Source organism: Microtus pennsylvanicus, chromosome 1 (assembly GCF_037038515.1).
Source record: "Microtus pennsylvanicus isolate mMicPen1 chromosome 1, mMicPen1.hap1, whole genome shotgun sequence".
In the NCBI taxonomy this organism is placed as follows: Eukaryota; Metazoa; Chordata; class Mammalia; order Rodentia; family Cricetidae; genus Microtus; species Microtus pennsylvanicus.
In genome coordinates this window covers 189,213,242-189,240,066 of record NC_134579.1, presented here as the reverse complement: position 1 = coordinate 189,240,066, position 26,825 = coordinate 189,213,242, and the positions used below count along the sequence as shown (strand labels likewise).

Here is a 26,825-nt window from a genome sequence, read left to right as displayed (position 1 = left end):
TAGTCACATGAAAATCAGACTGGGAATTGGAAGAATGAGATGCTCAATGACTCTATAAGAGGGCTTCCTATCAATAGAATGCACACACACATACATTCCTCAGGAACATTTCACCGGAAACATGGTCTTAATACAAAACAGGGGCAAGCATGGTCACAGAACTTGTAAGGGATGGTGACTCAGGAACCTCAGGGAGGATCGACTTGAAGAAGTGACTAAGATACAGGGCAGATACTGGAATTTGGTAATCTAGTAGTAGGTTGGCTAAGAAGACTTTGATAGCATATTAATGGAAAGTGTCTATTGGGGGCATACTCAAATGCTATTTTAAATTTATCCTCTGCCAACTGTAGAGTGTAAGCCTTCCAACTCTGACTTTCTTCAGACAAGGACTATTTGCATTGATTGAAACAAAATAATTATCATTTGATTTCCTCTGGCTTTTAAATGTAGAGGTTTAATGTGCTGATATTTTTTCATTCCAAGTTTTATATTTTAGCACAATGTCCAGCTCTAACTGGATATTAAATATGTTTTGAATTCAAGTATTAAAGTAACCTTGTAAATAAAACTCCCAAAGCAGATATTTTTCAGCAAGAACATGCAAATGTGATATAAAAGGAATGAGTTAGTTGTTGATCAGATAATCATTTTTCTTCTTTTTGCTCCACCCAGGTTACCAGGACAAGTATGTGCCCGTAAAAAAACCAAAAGGAGAAGGACCTCTAACCAGATTATGGATTCTGGAGAAAGATTGCTCAACAGCCTATGGAAAAAGCCATGTCTGTAGTGATGCATCTTTGCCACGATATTAATATTTCCCACACGAACAGCAACTGGTCAAAGGGTGTTCGTGCTTCCCTGTATAGCGTAATGTCACTCATAATTCTGGCCACTCTAGTTGGCAATTTAATGGTAATAATTTCTATATCCCATTTCAAGCAACTTCATACACCCACAAATTGGCTCCTTCATTCCATGGCCACAGTGGACTTTCTGCTGGGCTGCCTGGCGATGCCTTATAGCATGGTGAGAACAGTTGAGCACTGTTGGTATTTTGGAGAAACTTTCTGTAAAGTTCACACCAGCACAGATATTATGCTCAGCACGGCATCCATTTTCCACCTATCCTTTATTTCCATCGACCACTACTATGCTGTGTGCCACCCATTGAGATACAAAGCCAAGATGAATATCTTGACTATTTTTGTGATGATCCTCATTAGTTGGAGCATTCCTGCTGTGTTTGCATTTGGGATGATCTTCCTGGATTTGAACTTCAAAGGAGTTGAAGAACTGTATCACAGACAGGTTTGCTGTCTGGGTGGGTGTTTTGCCTTCTTTAGCAAAGTATCTGGGGTACTGGTCTTCATGATGTCTTTCTATATACCTGGATCTGTAATGTTATTTGTTTACTCTAGAATATATTCCATAGCTAAAGGACAAGCAAAGTCAATTAATGGCACAAATCTGCAAATTGGATCAGAAGAGAAAAACAGAATGCCACAAAACAAAGAAACTAAAGCTGCAAAGACCTTAGGGATTGTGATGGGTGCTTTTCTCATATGTTGGTGTCCTTTCTTTATCTGCATGGTCCTGGACCCTTTTCTGGGCTATGTTATTCCACCCACTTTGAATGATGTACTGAGTTGGTTTGGATACCTGAATTCTGCCTTCAACCCAATGGTTTATGCCTTTTTCTATCCTTGGTTCAGAAGAGCACTAAAGATGATTCTCTTTGGCAAAATTTTCCAAAAAGATTCATCTAGGTTTAAGTTATTTTTATAATGCAATCCATGAAACCATTATATTTTACTGTTTTGTAAAAACAGTTGGTGATTAGATTTATGATAATTGTGAACCAACATTAGGCACATGGGCTTTTAAAATTATTTATTTGAGTATATATATGATGAGTTAAACTTTAATGTTTGTATATAATCTGATATTTGGCACCAAATAGATGTGGTCTCTGACATTATTGTTATGCAGTATTAAAGACTTACATGTCAAAGAATTGTCCCTGACCTTAGATGACCTTCTGTGAATTGACAGGAGTAATTTATTCATTCAGCAACTGAATCACACAGCTGAATTCAGAGTACAAATTAGAAGAAATATATTTATATTATATTACATATATATGTATAGTATATTACAATACAAGTTGCCTCTATTCAGTCTAAAACACTACTTTGAATTCCTTACCTGTTGACAGAGGCTGCTTATTCATTTCCCAGCTGCCCAGAACCAAAATAATCACACAGAAACTACTAATTACAACACTGCTTGGCCAATTATTTTGCATGCATATTTCTAACTAACTCTTACATCTTTAATTAACCCATTTCTATTAATCTATGTATCACCACGAGGCTCGTGGTTTACCAATAAGGTTCTCCAGCGTCTGTCTTCTTCAGTAGCTACACAGCGCCTCTTTGACGCCACCTATATTTTCTCTATATCTCTTTCAGTCTGGCTATATTCTGCCCTGCTATTGGCCAAAACAGCTTCATTCATTAACCAATAAAAGCAGCATGTATACAGAAGACATCCCCCATCACTTTCCCTATGAGCCCAGTTTGTTAAATTTCAAAAGGAAAGCAGATATTTTTGAAGATTTTTCTGTACTTTACAGTGGGGTTTCTGTTGTTTTTCTTATTTATCCTAAGATGTCCCTCAAAGATTATTTCTAGATATTGAATAAATCATTAAAAAAATTGTTATTTTGATTTACATGAAGAGAAAGGTTCTAGAAATGAAGCCCAAGGATCCAGAAATAACTGTCTGGATTTATGTGCAGTCACGTAGATGTGTGATTAGAAGACAAAAAGATAGAATCTAATACTAATAAACTGGGTAAAATTGAAAAAAGATGTATTTTATTGTAACCATCGTTGTTAGTATATAATAAAGTTTATATTTATTTTCATTTGATTTGTTTGTGTTTTCATAATAGATAAGCACACCATCCTTAAATTTGCTTTAACTTCTTTTTAGAGAATTACTGTTCTTTTTATTGTTGTTGAAACAGGGCCCCACTAAGTAGTTTGACTAGCCTAGCACTTGAGATGTAAACCAGGCTAGCCTCAAACTCACAGAGATCTGCCTGCCTTTGCCTCCTAAGAGCTGGGATTTAAGGTGTATGCCACTGCATCCAGCCATTAAGACTTTACATTACACCCGCCACTAACATTTGTATATATATTACATCCAACTATTAAGGTTTTTGTATACACTACATCCCGCTATTAAGGATTTTTATGTACATATTCCTTATTGTGCTCTATTAGTCAGATTTTCTAAAAGAATATTGATGTCAATGAATCATTACTACTCAGGTTTTTATTAAACCTGTATCAACCTTTATTTTTCTTCAAACAAGTTTACGACTCACATAATTCTGCATTTTTACTTAGTATCAAACCCCTTAGCACATCTCTTTCTTTGTAGGCGCTGGTTTAATATTCATAAGAAATAGTCATGCAGGAGGAAAGGACAGCTGTGGGTTTCCACATTCCCAGCTTCATGTAACCTGCATCTTTTGATGGAGAAGGTATTTTTGTGTCTTGGTTGCCCAGTACCCAGCTATAAACCAGTTAGCTTACAGGACCCATTTTCATGGTTTTATTTATTTATTTATTTATTTTGAGACAGGGTTTCTCTGTGGCTTTGGAGCCTGTCCTGGAACTAGCTCTTATAGACCAGGCTGGCCTCGAACTCACAGAGATCCGCCTTCCTCTGTCTCCCAAGTTCTGGGATTAAAGGCATGGCCCGACATTTTCCATTTCAACTGGACAGAATCTTCTCTGACTGCTGTGTGGCTCTGAGGCTCCTAGCCTCTAGCCTCTCCTCTTAACTAAACAGATGAGGGTATGACCTAAGATAAAATTTTCAGAAGATTTTGCTCCAGAATTGGAATCTCTACAAATGTGAGTAGGCAGTGGCACTTGACATGATGATTAGCAAGAGAGAGCCAAAGGATGTGGAGTTCCAGTTTGTGCAAGTGGTAAGGTCATGGTCAGACTTCTCTCCATTTGCCCATTTCCAAAGTGAGTAGCCTTTTATGACCCACGAGTCCCAGAGAAGCTTCCATGAAAAGTTTTTAGTTATATTGATGGGAGGCCTCTCACTTGTAGAAGAATATAATTGTTCCAAGAAAACAGTTACAACAACATGAATAGTTCTTTCTAAGCCAATTTATTATAAGATATACTTTTATTTTCCATATTCCACTAAAATCTTCATATAAATTTTTATTCCAGATCAGGTAGTAATATGTTAGCAAGGACATTGGTTGGAAATGAATGGTTCTGTTTTAGGAGGTAAGTTTTAGGAGCTAGGAGGTTTCATCATGATTTTTAACTATATCTGGAAATCAACTATCTAGTCTTTGCAAAGTCACACATACTTGCTAGAAAGTAGAACAAACTGGGAGAACTAATCCACTGAAGATTTTGACAAGCCAGACTTTCTGTTTAATTGTGCCAACGTCACTAACCAGGAACTTGAATATTGAATATAAAAGATGCATGAAGAATGATTTGTTTTTTTCTAAAGCAGTTGTTTTTATTATTTATTTTAGTTATTTTAAAATTATGTATCTGTGTGTGTGTGTATGTGTGTGTGTTTGTGTGTACCCACAAGTACAGGTACCAGAAGAGGGATTTCGATACCCTGCAGCTAGAATTAAAGGCAAACTTGAGTTGCCCAACATTTTAGGAACCCAATCTGGCCCTCTGCAAGGGCCTCACATTTTCTTAAACATTGAACTCTCTCTCCATCACAAACAGTTGGGTCTACAGCAGTATTTTGAAAATATTTGTGTGTGTATGTCATGGTGTGTGGTGTCTGAGCTCATGGGTGAGAGACACAGATGCACAGGGGGAGGGCAGAGGAGGACATCAGGTGTCCTACCTTATCATTCTCCCCTCGCCCCATTCCCTCAAGACAGGATTTCTCACTGAACCTAGAACTAGACTGGTGACCAGGAAACCATAACAGTCCTGTTCTGTAGCACTGAACAACACCACAGCCATTCTTGCCTTTTAAAGAATCAAAAGCGCACATGCAATTTTCAGAACATTTAACCATAGCTTGCTGGATATGTGCACACTCTTAAAGAACAGGCAAAGACTGCAAAATCCACTCTTGACAGATCCTTGCTATTCTTTGGCCTCATCTCTTCTTTCCTTAAAATTCCTTCCATAAGACTGTAAGTTGCTGGCGAATTTATGATTCTCTCCCATTCTGTATCATTTTATTGAGTCTGACTCTATGGTGGTTCATATCAGCTCTATGTCTGGTTTGTATCCGTCTTTGGGTTTTCCTAAGAGAAGAATATCAATGTCTCATGAAAATGATGCAGTTCTGGTGATATGTAAAAAGGAGAGTGAAGTAGTAATGTCAAGTTAGTTCACTCACAATGACGCACTAACATTGGGAAGTCCTCTCAATAGATGTGTAAGTCAGGTATGCAGCAACTTGGTGTGGGAGGTTCTTCTGTCTATGTGTTGCTTTTATTGATTAAAATGAATAAGAACTGGTTTGACCTATAGCACAGGAGAAGAAAGGCAGAGTTAAAGAGCTGCCACCAGAGTAAGACATGCCGAAACTTTGCTGGTAAGCCACTGCCATGTGGCGATACATGGATTAATAGAAATGAGTTAAATTAATATGTAAGAGTTACCCAATAAGAAACTAGAGCTAATCATCCAAGTAGTGATTTAAATAATACAGTTTCTGCGTGATTATTTCAGTTCTGGGCAGCCAGAACAAACAATTGGTCTCCTTTCAATAGTAACTGGGATGATCCTTTCTACATTTTGCTTATTGGTCAATGGTTTTACAATTAGGTGTGAATAAGTAATGCTTTTTAACACTGGCTACCATAGGAGCCCTTTATAATAGTGTGGGCACTCAGTCTCATGTCAAGAAGATGATCTACCAAATGACTTCCCTTCCTTCCTTGGAGCTGTGACACAGCAAAGACAGCTATTAGTTATCTACTTCTGTAAGGACCTGGACTGGAAATTGGGTGAATTCTTGAGCACATTAACATAAAGCAAAACACAGAAGTGCATGAGGGAAACATCTGTAGACTTTGAAAACAGACAAGTGAGGATTCAAATCCTTTCCTTAATGGTCCTATTTTTCTCCTCTTGTGCCTTTGTTTCAGCAGGTATATTTGTCTGAAAAATCTCTTCCCCATACTCACTTTGTAACTGGGTAACATCTGAACACTTGCCAGGGAAGTCACCTATATATAGATTCTCCAAATGAGTAAGCCTCTTTCTCTGAACTCGGAACACACTTCACACAGTACTTGTCGGTGGACTCCCTGGTTATGCTATGATGCTCTTTGCCCCCGTAGACATCACAGTTTTATTCTTTTTTACATTCTTATGATCTTGGCTGTCAAGACTCAGAAGACATTTCCAGAGGTGTTCTAGGACTTTTATTTTAGAAGAAAGAATTGATCAGTCTCTTAGTCACTGTTCTATTGCTGTGAAGAGACACCATGACCAAGGCAACTCTTATGAAAGAAAGCATTTAATTGGGGGTTCACTGACAGTTTCAGAGGTTTAGTCCATTATCATCATGGTGGGGAGCATGGGAATATGCAGGAAGGCACTGGAGCAGCAGTTGAGAGCTACATCATAATCCAGAGAGAGAGAGAGAGAGAGAGAGAGAGAGAGAGAGAGAGAGAGAGAGAGAGAGAGCTTTTGAAATCTCCAAATCTACCTCTAGTGAAACTTTCAACAAGGCCACAACTCCTAATCCTTATAATCCATTCAAATAGTACCAGTCCCTAATGACTAAGCATTCAATATACAAACATATAGGGGGGATTGTTTTGAAACTACCACAACCAGGAACACATAGCTGCACCGGAAATAAGAGTTTATCAAAAAAAAAAAAAGATACCCTTTGAAAGGTGAAGAGAGAGGGAATAAGAGCAAAGGAAGTTTAGTAGCTCTAAGGCACAGTGGCTCCAAGGTCAGGGCTTTCCCAAGGCCTTGTGGGTGGGTTTCAAGGTTTGTTTGCCTAGCTGGCTTTTCTGAGCATACTTCCTGTTACATGTAGCTTTGCATGTAATTTCATGCATTGTGGATCTCATTAGCACCTTGAGGCTCTACACAGGGATGTGTAGTTTCTACTGTAATGAGCCGTAGGCTATTTTGAGAAACTCAGGAAATCACTGAATCTGCTTCATTGATGGAAGCCAGTTTTTGTCCATCTCAGGAAGAGGTGTCGGGAATGTAGGGTATGGCCCAGCTTTCCTCTTTGCCAACTTGCTTTTCCTTACATTTTGTAAGATTTGCATCTGGCCTTTGGGACCTCACTGACTGTTCTCTTTCCTGCCTCGCTTTGAGAGAAGTCACTAGATGAACATTGTTCAGGTGAACAAGCAAGTAAAGAGTAGCAGGATGCAGGAGGGGACATAACTAATAGAAGTTAGAAACAGAGGGGAGGCCAAGTGTGCCAGGTTACCAACTCCACTGTCTTCAGTGTTTCAGAAATGGGGTAAACTGTGGGACCACCAAAGGGTGTATGTAGCTTTGTTCCTATCAAGGTGGATCCGCGTGAGCTTAATTTTGGTATTAATTTGAATTTTTTATTATCAGAAAAACTTTAAAAGCTAAATTATTAAAACATGTTTTGGGGTTATGGATGCAACTCAGTGGCAGAGCATTCATTATTAACCTGCATGACTCCCTGGGTTTAATACGCAGCACCACAAAAAGCCCCCATGCATTCTGAAGTTTAGCTAGATTTGGCTTGTGTCCTGCTCTCTAGGTCTGTGTTTGAAGCTGTGCCTGTGGCGATAATATTTAGAATAACTGGGTTGACACACTCTGAAACCTACAGTTTTAAACAGTGATGTAAGTCCTTGGGCATGCACACACAGCTCTTCTAGGGACCATACATATCAGGCAAACTTATTAGAGCAGAAGGAATTCTACCTTAGTACTCAGCAGGTAAAAAAGGAGGTTTGTGACTTAAAGGTTAGCCTCAATTACAAAGCCAGTTCTGAGCTATTGTATGGGGTATCTAGTGAGATTTGGGAGTGGGAGGGATGAGGGAAAAGGAGGGAGAAAGTGAAAGCGAAAGTGAAAATGAAAGAGAAGAAATTCTAGAATATTCGGTGTGTGTAGCAAGGTGAAATGTCAGTGGGATAATAACGCCTGCAGCATACTTGGACATGAACTTGGGCGACCTGGATGTGACCCTCTGTGGGGAGGTCCTTCTTACAAAGCTTGCTGTGTAGTTTCTCATGAGCATTTGCTCAAGCCATGGAAATGGATAGAACAGCTTAACAGAATGCAATATCTCTAAATCAGCATGAGAAAAAAATTATTTCTGAAGTTATTTCTTGAAATATCAAAAATTTCTAAGTTCAATGGTCCCTTAGCAGTCTAGCTTAAGATTCCCAGTTCTGCCCAGGCTGAGGATTGTGTTGACTGTGAAAGCCATTTTGTAGTTCAATATAGAATAACACAAAATAATGTAGTGACTTTTCCATACTGTAAAAATTATTCAGTGGAATAAACTTCTGTCTAAGATTATGTTCCCCCTGAGTTTCAGGATTACAATGTTCTTCTCTTTTATGAAAACATTTTAAAAATAAGGAAAAAGCTTTTCAATTTTAATTTTTATTTTCATTATTTTTAATTGTGTGTGTGTCTCTGAGTACAGTTGCCTGCAGAAGCCAGAGGGTCAACTCTCCCTGGAGCTGGAGATAGAGATGGTGGTGAGCTGCTTGATGTGGATGTTGAGCTCAAATTTAGGTCCTCCGGGAGAGCAATATGTATTCTTAACCAATAACCCATCTTCCCATCCCCAGCAGAAAGGGGTTCCTGAAATGATTTTATTACACAGACCTGTTTGTCTTTCAATTAAAAACTTTATGACCTCTCTCAGTCTACTTCTGTAACCCATTAATTACATTGGAATGAAAAATGAGTATGGCATATACCTGGGAGCAATGTGGTTTGCAGGCACCTAAAGTCACAAAGAATGGCAAAAACTCCCAGTGACACCTGGGAAGACTGTTATAAAGACAACAGCTGAACACAATCAAAACAGTTCCTAAAACTTGCTTGTATTATACCAACGCTCTTTTTGAAGGAAAAGTTTGCTGTATTTAGTGCATGCAATTTAGTTAGACATTTTATGAGCAAACAAAGCAAATATTTAGTTGAGAGTTTTCTTATGGCAGTCAATTAAGACTGAGGTGTGCTTGATGCCAACTGAGCGTTTTTCAGACTTTTCAAACTGCCTGCATGGGTGGCCCTAGCTTTGCTCACAAAGCCAGCTCCCTGAGAACCTTTGCATCAGAAAAGGCAGGCGAGGGGCAGTCATGGTTTTGCCATTTTTGCATCAGCTGAAGTTTTCTTTCTCATTTTCACCCTTGAACTTCACTTAATAGTTTGAGAACTCCCCTAAGCATTGAGGTTCTCAAATGAAGTTCTGTGAGGAATGTCTCTCCATCCCCATTAAGGACAACTACTTCCCCAGGGATGTAGAAGATGAAAATGTTTTCTGCTAAGATGACACCCAACTTAACTGTTAATGACACCCTCTGGTCTCTATTTACTCAGAAGTTTGTCAAATGAGAAGGAAGTGCCACTTAGACTTGTCTCTTTGGACTAAACTGCAACTTTAGGCTGTGAACCTGTAGATAAAGAGCACTGGGCATTAGTAAATAGCCAATCAACACATTTAATTGCTCTTATTAGGAATTCTCTAGGCGACTTTAAATAAGCAGGAGGTTTTGCAGATAATGACATCATATGCTTGAAAAGTGAGAATAGCCTCATTTTCAAATTGTAAAAGTTTATTAGTCTGTTGATTCTCCTGAGTAAGGAAAAGCATGTAGATTGTAAATTGGCTATTCGTCCATGGTTCATATGACTAGAAATACTAAAATAAAAACAATAAAACAAAAGTGAAGAAAATACCCCACTAGTACTTTTTTTTATCTCTCTGTGTGTGGTGTCTGTGTGTGGGCACATGTATGTGTAGGTACTCATGTGTGTTTAGGTACTCATGTGTGTGTACATGTCTGGAAGCCAGGTGTTAGTATCAGGTACCTCTCTCTCTCCTCTTTTGGTTTTTTGAGACAGGGTTTTTCTGTAGCCTTGTAGCCTATTCTGGAACTTGCTCTGTAGACCAGGCTGGCCTTGAACTCACTGAGATCCATCCGCCTCTGCCTCCCACGTTTATTAAAGGCATGCACCACTACCCGGCCCCAGTACATTTCTCTATTGTTTTCCAGCTTATTTTTGAGACAAGGTCTCTCACTGAACCCAGAACTGACTTTTTCTATCTATCTATCTATCTATCTATCTATCTATCTATCTATCTATCTATCTATCTATCTATCTATCTATCTATCTATCCATCTATCTATGTCTAGAGTAGTTGCTAGAGGCAACCCTGGGGTTATAGGCATGCATGCCATAACTCTTTCCTATCTGACCATTTCCCCAACTCCACAACTTATGTAATACATTCCAGTTCTTTTTTTTTTTCATGTGTTGAGTGGATACTGCATTGTTTTCAGGTTTCGCACAAAGATTTATTCATCATCTATTCATTCACAAGGCATGTATTCATTGGACATTTATGCCAGCCATTGTGTTAGCTGTGTACTAGAAATATAGAAGCAAGACTACTATGTTTACTACATCTCCAAAACTTTTGTGGAAATAAAGCAGACTGTTCTGGATGTGCAATGAGGCCAGATTAATCAGATGTTTGAACAGTGTACAGGAGCACATGGTTCGTAGTGTATGGCCAACAGTTCAGATTTAACATTCTTGCCCGAATTCTAATTCTTCTCGGAGCAAATTTACCATCATCAATCTGGGTCATAGTTGCAGAGACAAAGTTTTAAAATGTATCCCTATCGTGTTTAAGTAAAGCTCACAGCATCCACATTGTCCTTTCTCTTTGAATGGCTGATCTTAGGAGGTCATTGTGATGCAAATCTTTATTCTCTTCTTTTGTGTGTGTCCAGTATAAGTGTAAATATTTATAAATATAAAATAGATATAAAATAAGCCAGCATTTTTCTTTGTTTTTGCCTATTGGGTTTAGCCTATTGGTAGATCTTTAAGTTTTTGGTATACACAACAATGAAGTCAACCAGGTTGCCCGCTTTGGTACTTTGTTGACCACTTCCACTCTCCTGCAATTGCTCCACCTAGAGATTTGGAGTTGTTACTTCTTCCCCCAGCACACAGTCTATCACAGTAGGGCCATGTGTGGTAGTCCAAGTGTACCCTCCTACAGACTCTGCATAAATTCAACAACTGGCTTGTGTTGTAGCTCTTGGTCACTCTGGTTTGTTCTGCATCATGAAGTCAGAGATTTATCTGGAATACAATGTGGCTGTTTGCTGTTGATCCTCCTCTAGCTGTGCTTTTCTCTCTGTTTTATGCCATAATCTCCACATTCCCTGGCTAACATGAAAGTCCTTCAGTTACCCTGCCCGCTTTCTGTCGGAACCCCCTGCTCTTCTTCATATCCTGTTTCAGACATCCCAGGTTACCTAAATTGTCTAAAAACATGGCTTTTTTGTTTTTCAGGACTCCTGGACTGTGAACAAGCTACTCCTAATCTTTAGCAAGCTTTTCATCAAATTCATTTGCTTATTCTAGAAGCTTTGCCTTAAGCATAACAATTTTTTTAGCTAAGAGCTTAATTCTCATATTTTTCTTTATTTTATTTTTTAATTATTGATTTTATCGAGTTATACATTTTTCTCTGCTCTATTCCCTGACTCTCCCCTCCCCTTAAACCTCCTCCCATGGTCTCCATCCTTCCAATTTACTCAGGAGAACTTGTCTTTTCTACTTCCCATGTACATTAGATTCATGTGTGTCTCTCTTAGGGTCCTCATTGTTGTCTAGGTTCTCTGGGATTGCGACTTATGTATTGTGATTTATTTATATTGTGTGCTTTTTTTTGCTTTATGTTTAAAAACCACTTATGAGTGAGTACATGTGATAATTGTCTTTCTGGGTCTGGGTTACCTCACTCAATATAATGTTTTCTAGCTCTATCCATTTTCCTTCAAAATTCAAGATGATATTATTTTTTTTCGGCTGTGTAGTACTCCATTGTGTAAATGTACCACATTTTCCTTATCCATTCTTTGGTCAAGGGGTATTTAGGTTGTTTCCAGGTTCTGGCTATGATAAATAATGCTGCTATGAACATAGTTGAGCACATGTCCTTGTGGCATGATTGAGCATCCTTTGGATATATACCCACAAGTGGTATTACTGGGTCTTGAGGAAGGTTGTTTCCTAATTTTCTGAGAAATCTCCACACTGACATCCAAAGGGGCTGTACCAGCTTGCATTCCCACCAGCAATACAGAAGTGTTCCCTTTTTTCACAGCCTCTCCAGCATAAGTTGACATCAGTGTTTTTTTTTTTGTTTGTTTTTTAATCTTGGCCATTCTTACAGGTATAAGATGGAATCTCAGAGTTGTTGTGATTTGCATTTCTCTGATGACTAAGGATGTTGAGCATTTCCTTAAACGTCTTTCAGCCATTTTAGATTCTTCTGTTGAGAGTTCTCTGTTTAGGTCTGTACTCCATTTTTTAAATTGGATTGTTTGTTCTTTTGATGACAAATTTCTTGAGTTATTTACATATTTTGGAGATCAGACCTCTGTGTAATGTGATGTTAGTGAAGATCTTATCCCATTCTGTAGGCTGTTGTTTTGTCTTGTTGACCATGTCCTTTGCTTTACAGAAACTTTTCAGTTTCAGGAGGTCCCATTTATTAATTGTTTCTCTCAGTGTCTATGCTACTGGGGTTATATTTAGGAAGTGATCTCCTATGCCAATGCATTAAAGTGTACTTCCCACTTTCTCTTCTATGAGGTTCAGTGTGGCTGGCTTTATGATGAGGTCTTTGATCCATTTGGACTTGTGTATTATGCATGGTGATAGATATGGGTCTATTTTCATTCTTCTATATGTTGATATCCAGTTATGCCAGCACTATTTGTTAAATATGCTTTCTTTTTTTTCATTTGATTTTTTTTTGCTTCTTTGTTAAAACTCAGGTGATTGAAGGTGTGTGGATTAAAATCTGGTCCTCAATTTGGTTCCCTTAGTCCTCCTGTATGTTTTTATGCCAATACCAGGCTGTTTTCAGTACTGTGGCTGAATAAAGCTACAGTAATAGAGTTTGAAGTCAGGGATTGTAATGCCTCCAGAAGTTCTTTTATTGTAGAGGATTGTTTTTGCTATTCTGAGTTTTTTGCTTTTTCATGAAGTTGAGTACTGTTCTTTCAAGGTCTGTGAAGAATTTTGCTGGGAATTTGATGGGAATTCCATTGAACTTGGAGATTGCCATTTTTACTATGTTACATCTACCTATCCAAGAACATGGGAGATCTTTCCTTTTTCTGGTATCTTCTTCAATTTCTTTTTTCAAAGATTTAAAGTTCTTTTTATACAAGTCTTGCCCTTGTTTGGTGAGACTTACTCAGAGATATTTAATGCTGTTTGTGGCTATTTGAAGGATGATGTTTCTCTGATTTCTTTTTCAGCCCATTTATTATCTGTGTAAAGGAGGGCTATAGATTTTTTTTGATCTTGTATTCTGCTACATTACTGAAAGTGTTTATGAGTTGTAGAAGTTCTTTGGCAGAATATTTGTGGTCTTAAACAAAACTCTTTCTTGTACTTGCCAGAAGCTTCTCTGCTCAGATCATTTGTATTCACCTTCCAGGCTAATTTTAGTCCAGACATATGATTGAGCATTATGAGTGACATTGTAATAATTTATCTTTATAGAAGAAGTAGTTGTTTCCTGCTTAAATCTTTTGTTTTTGTTTTTAATTGGAATATTTGCTTTCTTGTTATTCTGTTTCTTATGTATTTTGAACATACTTCACTTATTGGATGGGTAGATTTTTCTCACTTCTGTTGACTATTTTCCACTCTATTGATTGCCTCTCTTGACATATGCATTTTACCTTGGTATAATCTCATTTGTATATTTTTGCTTTTGCATGTGGTCTTGAGGTCATGTTAAAAAATTGCCCGTTTTAAAGACATAAGCCTTCCTCATTGTATTTTCTTATTTGCTTTTATAAATGTTTTTTAATCTTGTTATATAAGCTGCCTCTTCTTTTAGTTTGCTAAGAGGTTTTATTTAGCAATATAAATCTATTTTAATTTTACAATGTTTTATTGAAAAAATCAAATTATTGTTCTTCCTTAATCTGATATTCTGATGTTAAATTATATCCTATTATCAAACTATGACATGATGCTTCCGTCCTTGGGCTAAATCAGCCAACATCTTTTTATTTTTCTACAAATGATTCATAATTTTAGACACCTTTGCATTTACGTTTCTGAGTAAAATTGAACTTTAATTTTCCTATTCTGTTGATTTTTGTCAGGCTTCATATTGAGGAATTTATGTTAGCTTCATAACGTTAATTGGAAAATGAACCATTTTCTGTCTCTGGAATAGTTTGTCATTACATATTCTGTAGAAATTTCTATTTATATCATCTATAAATGACCTGGAGTTTTCATTACATAAAAACATTTGTAAGATAATAAAAATAAAAAAGAAAATAAAAAGATACAAATAATGATTATAAGAAACATAAGAATAAAGCTGTTAAAAGTTGTACAGGAGGGAGATGGCTCAGTTAGTAAAGTGTCTGCAGTGTAAACATGAGTTTGGAACTCTGGATGTACATATGGACATGGTCATGCATGCCTGCAATCCCAGTGTTGGAGGTAGAGGCAGGCTGATTTCCAGTTTGCTGGTCAGTCAGTCTAGTCAACTGGTGAGTCCTGAGTTAGTGGGAGACCCTATTTCAGAAAATAAGGTGGAGAGCAATAGTAGAAGACAGACAGCCAACATCAAATTCTGGCCTCCATGAACATGCACACATACATCTAACTGCACACATGCACATATATACTACATGCACACACACAAACATACACAAAAATGTACAAGTAATGGAGATGAACTTCTAAAACTGAATAAATATACTTTAAAATACATATGAGACACTTTTCTTTTTCTCTTCCTGGGATGGTGCTTAGAGACCCTCAGAATGATCCAGTGTTTGACATATGGCTGTCGACTTCCCTACAATTAATCCGCTAATAAAACTAGGCTTCTTGAACCCCTGGCAACAGGATTGTTTATCTTTACACTAAGAAGGTTGGGAAAACACCTGAATCTGCATGTGGTGTGTGCCCAGGTAGACTTTGAGTGGTTCATGCTATGAGACCTAAAGTCCTTATGAGATTATCTAAGACAAAGAACCATGTCAGCTGGGTCTACAGTAGTTCCAGGTGTTCCAAATATGTCTGTGACAGGGTCAAATCAGCTTTCCTTATTGAGGAGCTGAAAATTGGTGGGAAAGTATTGAAGGCACAAGTTTAGAGTCAAAAATGAAATAAATATGTAGTTTTTAAGGTAATAAAAGTCAAGGCTTGGTTTTTGAAAAAAATATGTATAAGACATATTTGCTACAATATGTACAAGACATATATGTTGCAGAGTTTATGGGAAGAGAATTATGGGAGAAATAAAGAACTCAGCTGTGTTATTGAAGAGGGAGATTTGATGTTATACAGATATCATTGTTATTCACTCAATATCCAACACAGCTTTTGCAGAACTTGGAGAAGGGGTGAATGATTAAAAGACCAGAAATATCTAGGTCATTTTAGGAGGAGGAGGAGAAGGAAGAGGAGGAGGAGGAGGAAGAGGAAGAGGAGGAGGAGGAGAAGGAGGAGGAGGAGGAGGAGGAGGAGGAGGAGAAGGAGAAGAAGGAGAAGAAGGAGAAGAAGGAGAAGAAGGAGAAGGAGAAGGAGAAGAAGAAGAAGAAGAAGAAGAAGAAGAAGAAGAAGAAGAAGAAGAAGAAGAAGAAGAAGAAGAAGAAGAAGAAGAAGTCATCACTCTGCTAAGTGTGATGACAGTGTGAAGGTGTGGTAGCAAGGCAACATGGTATTTGTCCATTATTAAATAGGATGACAAATAAAGTTAGAGAGCCCAGAGACAAATACATGTGAGCTTTGATACACTGCATATCTGCATGTAGGATCTGTGCAGGCAAGACAGGTCTATTCAATAGACAGAAATGGATAAAGATGTTTATAAGAAGAAAAATTGAATTGCTGCCTTACTTTACAGATATTACACTTAATTTCATGTGTACAAAGTAGAATTCTACATACTGGCTGTTAGAATATAAATTAGTATAGCCATTTGGAACACCGTCCTAATTTAGCTTCAGCTCTCTACTTGATACTGTCCAGAGTCATGTGAGGTAGTGTTAGTGAGGGTGGGGCTGGGATTGCCCAGGCCAGGTTGGTCAGTGAGCATGTCTGTAGAGAATTGTCTTGACTATTCATTGGTGTTGGATGGCCCAGCCCACTCTAGATTGAGTATAGGGCCTCCTGCACACTAGGCAGGCATTTTGCCACTGAACTATAGCCTGGCCTCTAATGATACTTTCATAATTCTTTACAGAGCCAGGAAAGATACTGGAAAATCTTGAGTAGTAATATCTTATGCAAATGATTAAAGATAAATTCTTAGGAACCTAACTTCTTTGCCATCATTTCAGTTGATATTTATAAATGTTTCTTTTTTTTATTAATTTATTTTTTTATTAAAGATTTCTGTCTCCTCCCAGCCACCGCCTCCCATTTTTCTCCCCCTCCCCCAGTCAACTTCCCCTCCATCATCAGCCCGAAGAGCAGTTAGGGTTCCCTGCCCTGTGGGGAGTCCAAGGACTTCCTACCTCCTTCCAGGTCTAGTAAGGTGAGCATCCAAACTGCCTAGGCTCCCACAAAGCCAGTACGTGCAGTAGGATCAAAACCCAGTGCCATTTTTCTTGACTTCTCAGCAGTCCTCATTGTCTGCTATGTTCAGTGAGTCCGGTTTTATTCCATGCTTTTTCAGACCCAGTTCAGATGGCCTTGGTGAGTCCCCTCGCCATATAATAATCAAAGCACAAAACATACAGATTAAAGAAAGAATATTAAGAGCTGCAAAGGAAAAAGGTCAAGAAACTTACATTTCTTTAAAAACATAAAAGTTCATTTTATGTTGCAATATAATTGAATTGTTGTGAATTACAAAATGGGTGTTTTTTGCTGCTGTTCTTTCTTCCTTATGAAAAGCTATTAGGAGAGGTCAAATCAAAAATCATTTATGTATTTCATAGGAATCAAACAGGATGAAAATGCGGAGTTTATTTCTAAAATGTCAGTAAGAACTTCCAGGAGACAGATCAGTGAACCCTTTAAAACCATTCAAAGCTCCATTTTCCACATATCTATTCAAGTTTACTACACCCATAGCAGCTGCCAAAACAGCTGAGGTCACTGACAACCAGCATTGTTTCAACTCAAGCAGGTACCTGATGTCCCCCTTCCCCATGCCGTCCCCAGCATTTGAAGTGTATTTCTTTCCAAAGTTATCCAAACAGTGGGAAAGTGGGAAATGAGCTATCGTAAGTGAAAAGAAGATATACAAAACTATGGGTAACTGTGATTAAGTGAGGAGATTTAAACAAAGGGTGTCTGAGAAGATATGAATGCAGTCCTGGGAGTTACTAAAAGAAATGACAATGGAGTCAAGCTTGTCTGGTCTTAAGAGCACTGAGCTGCATCCCCAGACTAAGAGAGGAAAACAATGGATGGGTAAACCTCTGTGAGTATAAAATGTGATATGAGATATGGACTCTGACCATTCTGGTCATCCTAAAGGGAGAGGGGACACTTATCTTTTCTCCTTGGATCACTTGTCCCATCCATACCTAGTTGGAATTGAGAACAGCCAATAACTAAAGTAGTTCAACTTGACTATTGCAGCCTTTGTGTGATAGCTGCCTTTGAATGTTCATAGTGCTGTAGGTGATGAAAACATAGGAAAGCAGAGCCTCCTAAGAGGATGCAGGCACAGGTCGGGGTCACTTAAGCTGCTCAAGTTTCAAAATAACATGATTCTCCCCTGCCTAACACATATCCAATGCCCTCGAGACAGATTGTTAAACTATAAAGAAGCACAATTCATAGTTCCTGTCTTGTAGTTCAACAACAGCACTCGGAGTCAGGAGAGAAGAGACAACATTTCTCCCACAGAGCAGCTACAATGGCATCTTTTGAAGCCCAGCAGGTATGTGGAGAAGGGATGTGAAGGGGAAGATCTGTGTTTTTTCTTCTTTTAGTGCTTGCGAAGAAGTGAAATGTCTGCACTGTAATGCCGTAGCATTGTTCATGCATTTATTTCCCTTTGTGTCATTGTTCCCTTTCTCCTCTGTTTCCACGCAGAGACGAGATGTAAGAGTCTAGATTACTGAAGACGCAGGGCTTGCTGTGGATTTGCACTGAAAGGCAGATCAGCTTGAAACAAGACAATGTGCTGCCTTTTTGCAATCTATCTTGTCTCCCAAGAAGAATATTTAGAACCTTGAAAAAGAGCGGGAGTTCCTTGTAAGGATCAACCGATTTGTTTAGTACAGGTGTTTCCCTAAATGAAGCAGAGGTAGCTCAGGAGTAGAATGTGTGCTCACTGTGAACAAGGCATGGGGTTGAATCCCCACTTTGAATAAAAAAGAGGGAGGAGCATAGGGTAGCGAAAGAAAATCTCATTATTATTATATTAAAACCACTTCGCTTTGAAAGTAAAAAGTTATCTGCGTAGAGTATCTGTCTGTTATTTGTCTATCCCATCTGCATCTCAATCCCTTCATATGTTATGTTTTACTTTAATTACTGGATTAAGAAATATACTATAAACACTGATATCTTTGATGCTAAAAATAAGTATAGTTTGAGAACTGATTGCATACACAATAGAAAAGTGTGGGGAAAGGATTCTAGTGAAATTATTCCAAGGCTCAGGGATTAGCATGGAAGAAGAGGATGCAGAAAGGTTTTAAGAGTCAAAGGCAGTGAATGGCTGCAGTGAAACAGTGTTTTCCAGGTCCTGAGGCACACACTCTATTTCTTCTCTGCAGAGGGACCTGGTGTCCCAGGGTAGGAAGGAAAAGAGGAGTAAAACTACCTTGGATCCACTCCTTGATGGCAGCTGTTCCATTCCCTATAGCTGCTTTAGTTACTGCAATTAAGAGTATTCACTGCTAAGTCTGATGTTTGCAGTTCCAGCGCCAGGACCCTCGCAGTGGAAGGAGAGAACCAGCTCCTGAAATGTGTCCTCTGACCTCCACCCTTTGATTAACTGTTCAGGTGGTGTGATGCTTGTTGTACTTGGAGATTTCCTAAAGAGACGGCTCTCCCAGATAATTAAGGGTACTTTGATAATTTTTCCACTTTAAAAACAACTTTAGTAAAAAAAAATCAAAGAGTAGAGGAAATAATAGAACATGTGAATGAAACTGTATTTACACAATAGCCTAGATTTATGAGGCAACACACACACAGCAAATCAAGACTGATGGTGGATTCCAGGTTCATATGAAGATGAGTGTATGGATTTTTCTAGCAGTTATCTGTTCTTTCTATACACGCAAGGAAGCTCAGTCAGAGTGAAGTGACTAATAAATTTATTACATTATCTCTCCTCCTCTTTTCTGTCTCCTTTCCTCTTCATCCTTTCTCCCCATCTTCTTCAACTTCTTGATTACAGATCCTATTAGAACAAAGTAGGAATGGATGGAAAAACTTGAGTCACCAAAAGTGTAAAGTAAATCATTTTAATCTCTTCTATTAGAATTCTATAAATCATAAAGTTAATGAGAAAGACATGCCCTATATTTCGGTATAATTGTCTTCCTTGAGTCTGCTGTATTTTTTCTTGAATTGGTCTGTGAAAGCAGACCTAAGAATAAAGTGCTTGTCTAGTCTCTGATAAAATTCCCATGTGCTCCCTCTTTTATGTAGGAAGCGCTTGATTGTTCAGAATATGGGAATGGATCGTGCCCAGAAAATGAAAGGTCTCTAGGGGTCCGAGTTGCCATGTATTCATTTATGACAGGAGCCATATTCATCACAGTCTTCGGTAATCTGGCCATGATCGTTTCAATTTCTTACTTCAAGCAGCTTCACACGCCTACTAACTTCCTCATCCTCTCCATGGCGGTCACCGACTTCCTGTTGGGATTTACCATTATGCCGTACAGCATGGTCAGGTCCGTGGAAAACTGCTGGTATTTTGGACTTATGTTTTGCAAGATCCATTATAGTTTTGACCTGATGCTTAGCATAACCTCCATCTTCCATCTTTGTTCCGTGGCCGTCGATAGGTTTTATGCCATCTGTCACCCTTTACATTACTGCTCCAAAATGACCATTCCGGTCGTTAAGCGACTGCTGCTTGTATGCTGGTCACTTCCTGGAGCCTTCGCCTTCGGGGTAGTCTTCTCGGAGGCCTATGCTGATGGTATCGAAGGCTATGACATCTTGGTGGCATGTTCCAGCTCCTGTCCAGTCATGTTCAACAAGCTGTGGGGGACTACTTTGTTTGTGGCAGGCTTTTTTACTCCCAGCTCTATGATGGTGGGGCTTTACGGCAAAATTTTCGCGGTATCCAAAAAACATGCTCGTGCGATTGATAACTTGCCAGAAAACCAAAACAGTCAAATGAGGAAAGACAAAAAGGCCGCCAAAACTTTAGGAATAGTGATGGGCGTTTTCTTACTGTGTTGGTTTCCCTGTTTTTTTACCATCCTGCTAGACCCCTTTCTGAGTTTCTCTACACCTGCAGTTCTATTTGACGCCCTAACGTGGTTTGGGTATTTTAATTCCACTTGTAATCCCTTAATTTACGGTTTCTTCTATCCCTGGTTTCGCAGAGCACTAAAGTACATTTTGCTGGGTAAAATTTTCAGCTCACATTTCCATACTACTAATCTGTTTACTCATAAAGAAACAGAATAGACTTGATCTGTGCTAGTGTACCACAGACTGCGACTCAGAGAATGAGGCTGCTTCAAGAAGCTTAACAAGGGGCAGAAGATCAGCAAGAGAGGTCAAGAAAATGGCCAGGGCACTGCGAGAGGGGAATGAGTAAGAACAAAGTAAAAAAAAAAGTATATATACATGTATACATATATATGCGAATACATATGTGTGAAAATGTATAGTATATAACAAATATTAATAACAAAGGCATAACAAAATGCATGTAGGAACATCAAGACTCTGTATGAGTTTATGGTAACTTTAAAATTAATAATAAAGGGTACAGTAATTATTTCTAATTCTTAGCACAGCAGGGTAACTATTGTTTAAAACATACATAATAAATTTCAGAATACAAAAAGAATGAAATTACCAATACTTGTAAATGATCCATGGCTGAAGTGGTGGAGCTGATTATTACTCTGATTTTAGAATACTGTGTTCACATCCTGAATTACTACAATGTGTTCCACAAGAAGGACAGATCGAGAAAAGAAAACTAAAGAAGAAATGAAGTTGCCCAAAGTGTGTGTGTCTGTGTGTGTATGAGGGGGAGGAGGTGTGGAAGAGATTTTGACTAGCATAAAGGCTCTTAGTTTCTAATATTTAAGGGGAAAAAAGGGAAATTCTCTGTGTACCCAAATTTTGTCTAACCCTTTGTAACGCACTACTAGGGAGAAAAAAGAAAAAAAATAGCAAAGGAAATAGAAAATGAGTAAAAATTCATGAGTAAAAAGACTATGCAAACATTTTTGAAAAAAAGGATTTTATTTTAAGTGTACAAGGTGCTATGTCTACATGTATGTCTGTGTATCATGTGTATGCAGTACCTGTGGAGCCCAGAAGGGGATGAGACATCCTCTGAGACTGGAGTTACAGATGGTTGTGAGATCCATGTGGGTGCTGGGAACCAAACTCAGGTCCTCCGGAAGAGCAGTTACTGTTCTTGACCTCTGAGCCATCTCTAGCCCCACCTCCTTTTTTCTATTCATGAGGATCAGAATGCAGTTGAACTTGAGAAGCACTCTTTCCTGACACCGCCATACATTTTGTGCAGCATCTTCATTTACTGTTGCTTTCTCAATGCCTAAGTGATCAGATTTTTGGAATATGAACAAGAAAAAATTATTGGCAACTAAATAATATCAAAATCTCACATACTGGCAGGAAGTGTCAATTAGCTGAAGGTTAGACTTCTGCTAGATACTCTGGTGACAGTAAATTTGTCTTTTAAATAAAGAACTGGAGGGCTGCCAAGATGACTCAGTACATGAAGGCGCTCCCTTCAAGGCCTGAGTTTAATCCCAGGGACCCACATGGGGAAAGGAGAGAACCAGTGCTTGCATAAAATTGTCTTTTGACCTCCATGCACTAGCCATTGGATGTGCACATACATGTTCACACACACACACACACACACACAAATACATAAATAAAACAAAGAGGAAAGAAAGAGCAGAAAAACCACAACAGAGGCACAGATCCCTTCAAAGTCCTCATCAGTGCATCATCTTGATCATGGCAATGGCCTGTTCTCTACTTAGAGCAGAGCTCTATTCAGTGTCCTCTATTCCTCTTAGGCTTATGAAGAGCTTGTATTGGATTGGATGTGATGATTAATAAATGCAATACCAAATATGTTGTGTTTTGAATCCATCATTGTTTGATCAATATCTATATTTATTGAGTACTAGAGTGGAAAAAGAAAAGGAAAAAAGAAAGAAAAAAATCTCAGTATTTCAAGGGAAGATCTGGTATTCATGACTGGTGTTGACTACCTTTTGTTGACTTCATGTTTGTATGACACATAAAGTGTCAAATTTTACATTTCATTTTTCCTCCTGAGGAGGGGAAACACTTGCCTGCACATCTAGCTGACACAACACATAGTCACTTTCTGTATCATACAAAAAATAGCCCCCTACTAGCCTTCTGTCTAAGTTTAAAATATGAATGTAATGCCAATATTCCTTACAAGTTAATCATCTGTTCTTTAAAGTGAGCACCAGTGATCTTAGTATAAGCTGTAAGCAACATTCTCAATGAAAAACCAATTAGAGGACAATAGATACTAGAATCCCTGACTGAGTTTTTAAAATACTGTCTTACAAAATTTTAATTTCAGACATGTCTGTGTTCACATGGGTTTTAATATATGTGTGTGAAGTCTGTCATATTAAATATTTTTACTTAATTTTTAAATTTTTACCATAGCAACAAAAATTAACATTATAAATAATAGTCAAAGTTTGCTTTGACCTTAGCTCACAGCAGAGTTAAAAGTAACCAGATTAAATATTAGTCCTGCTCAAACGCAGTTGGGAGATGGCCCTGTCACTTTTCTGTAGACCCAAAGCTGCCTCCCTGTTCACACTGTCCTCCTGCTAAGTCGGCTCCTCACAGCCTGAAGAAGTGGAATGGTTACAAAGACTAAAAGCATAAAATAAAAAAGATAGAAAAATTCCAAAAAAGAAACTGTATAAGCCAGGTAGAGAGATGGGAACTAATCTAGCATATTAGAGCCTAAGAGATTTAGTCATTTTGTTTTCATTTTTATTATTCTTTGACAACTTCATATACAAATATATATTTGGTTATTTCATCCCTTATTACTTTTATTCCTTCCCACTCCCCATGAAGCTCTCTTCTTTTCAGCAAGTGTTCCTCTATTTTACAATTTTTTTATTTGTTAATTTGCTCTGTGTGTGTTTGTGTGTGTGTGTGTGTGGTATATGTGTGGTGTGTGTGTGTGTGTGTGTGTGTAGTGTGTGTGTAGTGTGTGGTGTATGTGTGTGGTGTGTGTGTGCGTGTGGTGTGTGGTGTATGTGTGTGGTATATATGTGGTGTGTATGTGCATGGTGTGTACATGGTGTGTGTAATATGTGTATGGTATGTGTGATGTGTGCGTGTGGTGTTTGTGTGGTGTGTGTCATATGTGTATGGTATGTGTGGTGTGTGTGTGTGTGCGGTGTGTATGGTGTGTGCATGTGGTGTGTACCTACCTACTGGGTTTAAACAGTCACTTGTAAATGCATGGCTGTGGGTTTATGTACTGGAGCCTGAATAACTTAATAGTTTCTACAACATTAAAGAATGCTTCCCACCTCTCCCAGGAACCTTCAGCTGTTCTTATCTCCTCAAGGATGAGTGAGTGGGACCTCATGAACACTTCTCCCATCTCTTGATTAGTTTCTAAGATGAAATGATTTGATACATTCTCCTCCTCTCTTTCCCTTTATCCCCTGCACCTCAACCAAGCACTGTAGTCAAACTATACAAATCATTGAAGTAAAAACAAATACGTCCTTTCCATACCAACATCTTCTCACTCAGAGTGGAAACGAAAACCTTTCAGGACTAAGACAATTATTCTCTGGTTTTATCCTAGGTGCCTGGGCTGTCCAGCCTCTGGGTCCTGCCCCTCCAGGCAGTGTCAAAGATGTGCTTCTCTCTGGATGTGGGTTTCCAGCTGGTCCAGTCATTGGCCACTTCCATAATTTCTGTGTCACCTTAACCCAAAGTATCTTCTAGGCAGAGTAAATTGTAGGTCAAAGGTTATGTGCTCGGTTGGGGTCCCATTCTCTCCACTGGATATAGTGCCTGGTCACAGTAGATGACTGGTTAAGGCCCTGCATTTCCTGTTGCCGGGAGTCTTAGGTCTGGTCACTCTCAGAGATGCCTGGGAGTTTCCATTGCACTAGGTTTCTAGCTCATTCCAGAGATGCCCCAAGATTCCAGTTGTCTTTCCCAGTATTCTCTCCCTCTATCCTCCTCCAACCTGATCCCTCCTGTTTCCATGCCCGCCCCCATCCAACTCCCCCTTCCCTGTCTACCTGTGATGTTTATTCTATTTCTCCTTCCCAGTGAGATCCATGTGGCTCCCCTTGAGCCTTCCTTGTTCCTTAGCTTCTTTGTATCTGTGGATTAAAGTACAATTTTCCTTTCTTTATTATAACCCATATCCACTTATAAGTGACTATACACCATGTTGGTCTTTCTGGGTCTGGGTGTCCTTACTCAGGATGTCATTTTCTAGTTCCATCCATTTTCTGGCAAACTTCATGATGTCATTGTTTTTAACAGATGAGTAATAAATAAATACTCCACTGTATAAATGCGCCACATTTTCTTTATCGATTCTTTGGTTGATAGATATCTAGGTTGCTTCCAGTTTCTGGCTATTATGACTAAAGCTGCTGTGAGCATTGTTGAGCAAGTGTCCTTGTGGTATGGTAGATATATCCAGGAGTAATAGAACTGGGTCTTGAGGTAGATTGGTTCCCAGTTTCCCATCATACTGATTTCTAAAATGTAAAGAAAAAAACCCCACTAATGATAGTCATAAAATTATTGCCAGAGAGGCTTCACCCAGCAACTGATGGAAACAGTTGTAGAGATCCACAGTAGAACATTAGAAGAGAAGGGTGAAGGAATATGGGAGCCAGAGAAACCAAGAACAACTTAAGAAAACTCACAGAATTAACTAACGTGGGCTCCTAGGGACTCACAGAAACTCAAGCGCCAACCAGAGATCTTGCAGGACTGACCTAGGCCCTCTGCACCTATGTCACAGTTGTGTAGCTTGGTCTTCTGGTGAGTCTCCTAACAGTGTGAACAGGGCCTGTCTCTGACTCTTGTTACCTGCTTTTGGGAATCTTCCCTCCTACTGGGTTGCCTCATCCAGCCTCATTAGGTGAGGAGGTGCTTAGTCTTACTGCAACTTGATACGACATGGCCCGCTGATATAGATGGGAAGCCTGCCCTTTTCTGAAGAGAAAGGAGGAGGAGTGGATGGGGAGGAGGAGAGAGGAGGCTTGGGGTAGGGATTGGGAGGAGAAACTGTGATTGGGCTGGGAAAAATAAATAAATAATAAAAAGACAATTATTCTTTGCTTGGATATCATCAGTCAATATTTAGTTTAGTTTCATATGTCAATATAATTTTAGTATATCCAAGACATCAGGCCTGAAATTATTGTCCTTCATTTGGAAAAAAGAAACTGACATTCACCGGGACACTGAAATACACAGACTATTATGATATCCTCCCGGGAAGAAAGTTAAATAGTAATTACGTCGGGGATCTGTCGTGAAGACTTCTCCTAGCATCCTGGACCTGCCCTCTTCACTGCAGCCCTCTTGAGAGCAGAGACAAACCTACATAAGCAGGTGTGTTAATTCTCTGCACTGGACTTTCCAGAACTTCTTGCATCACACCTGCCAAGCCACCAGAAGAGACTCAATGAAGTGAAAGGAACACAAGAAACAAAAGGTACCACATCATAAAAAGAATTGGAAACATACTGACCATTTTTCCCTAATACAAATGTTTGGGAATTAGAATGTGTTATACATGGGTTATAACAGAAAAAGGTAGAGTTTCGTTTCCCTAACTTGGAAATAATTATTACAGTATTCCTGTGAAAGGCTTTAATATTTCCATCAAAATTTGTTCAGTAGCGTTTACAAATTTCCATGTGACATATAAAATGCTTTTGCTTACTTCAAAATTATATGAGGCATGACTCAATAATTGCAAGGTATTTTGGTAATGCTAAGACACATTTTCTTCTTTGGCATCTTATCTTCACAAAAATAACATGTACTATTCAAATTACTTCCAGATGTTGTGTATTATTTTAATATCTTCCCCTGCAAGCATCATTTACTAAAGATTTTCTGTCACTCCTTGCTTGTCAAAACTGCTCCCTCGTTCCACACAGAATGCCCACACCTGAAATGTCAGATCTCTATGATCTGAAAGAGTTCTTGTCAATTCAATGAGTGTACAGATAGTATAGAAACATTGTGAAGATGCGTCTTTTGGGGAATGGCCTGATTTTTTTGTCCCAAGTCCATTCCCAGGAAATGAGAACAGGACTG

General features: G+C 38.7%; 2 protein-coding genes and 1 pseudogene across 2 annotated transcripts; all 3 read left to right on the top strand.

The window, feature by feature from the left end:
• Positions 1-792: 792 nt before the first annotated feature.
• Positions 793-1,788, top strand: Taar1 (trace amine associated receptor 1). Its single transcript, XM_075959276.1, has one exon. The coding sequence runs from the start codon at positions 793-795 to the stop codon at positions 1,786-1,788; it is 996 nt and encodes a 331-aa protein (XP_075815391.1).
• A 13,327-nt stretch (positions 1,789-15,115) lies between these two features.
• On the top strand, positions 15,116-15,462 carry LOC142842554 (large ribosomal subunit protein eL34-like; annotated as a pseudogene).
• Positions 15,463-18,171: 2,709 nt separating this feature from the next.
• LOC142842553 (trace amine-associated receptor 2) lies at positions 18,172-20,918 on the top strand. Its single transcript, XM_075959275.1, has 2 exons — positions 18,172-18,195; positions 19,923-20,918. Exons 1-2 carry the CDS (start codon positions 18,172-18,174, stop codon positions 20,916-20,918), a joined length of 1,020 nt encoding a protein of 339 aa, XP_075815390.1.
• The last annotated feature ends 5,907 nt before the right edge of the window (positions 20,919-26,825 follow it).

Bases quoted from the DNA above. Each gene is read 5' to 3' on its own strand.
- Taar1 (XM_075959276.1), top strand. From the start codon at position 793: ATGCATCTTTGCCACGATATTAATATTTCCCACACGAACAGCAACTGG.
- LOC142842553 (XM_075959275.1), top strand. From the start codon at position 18,172: ATGGCATCTTTTGAAGCCCAGCAG. The intron at 18,196-19,922 runs GTATGTGGAGAA...TCTTTTATGTAG, and splicing joins CATCTTTTGAAGCCCAGCAG to GAAGCGCTTGATTGTTCAGA.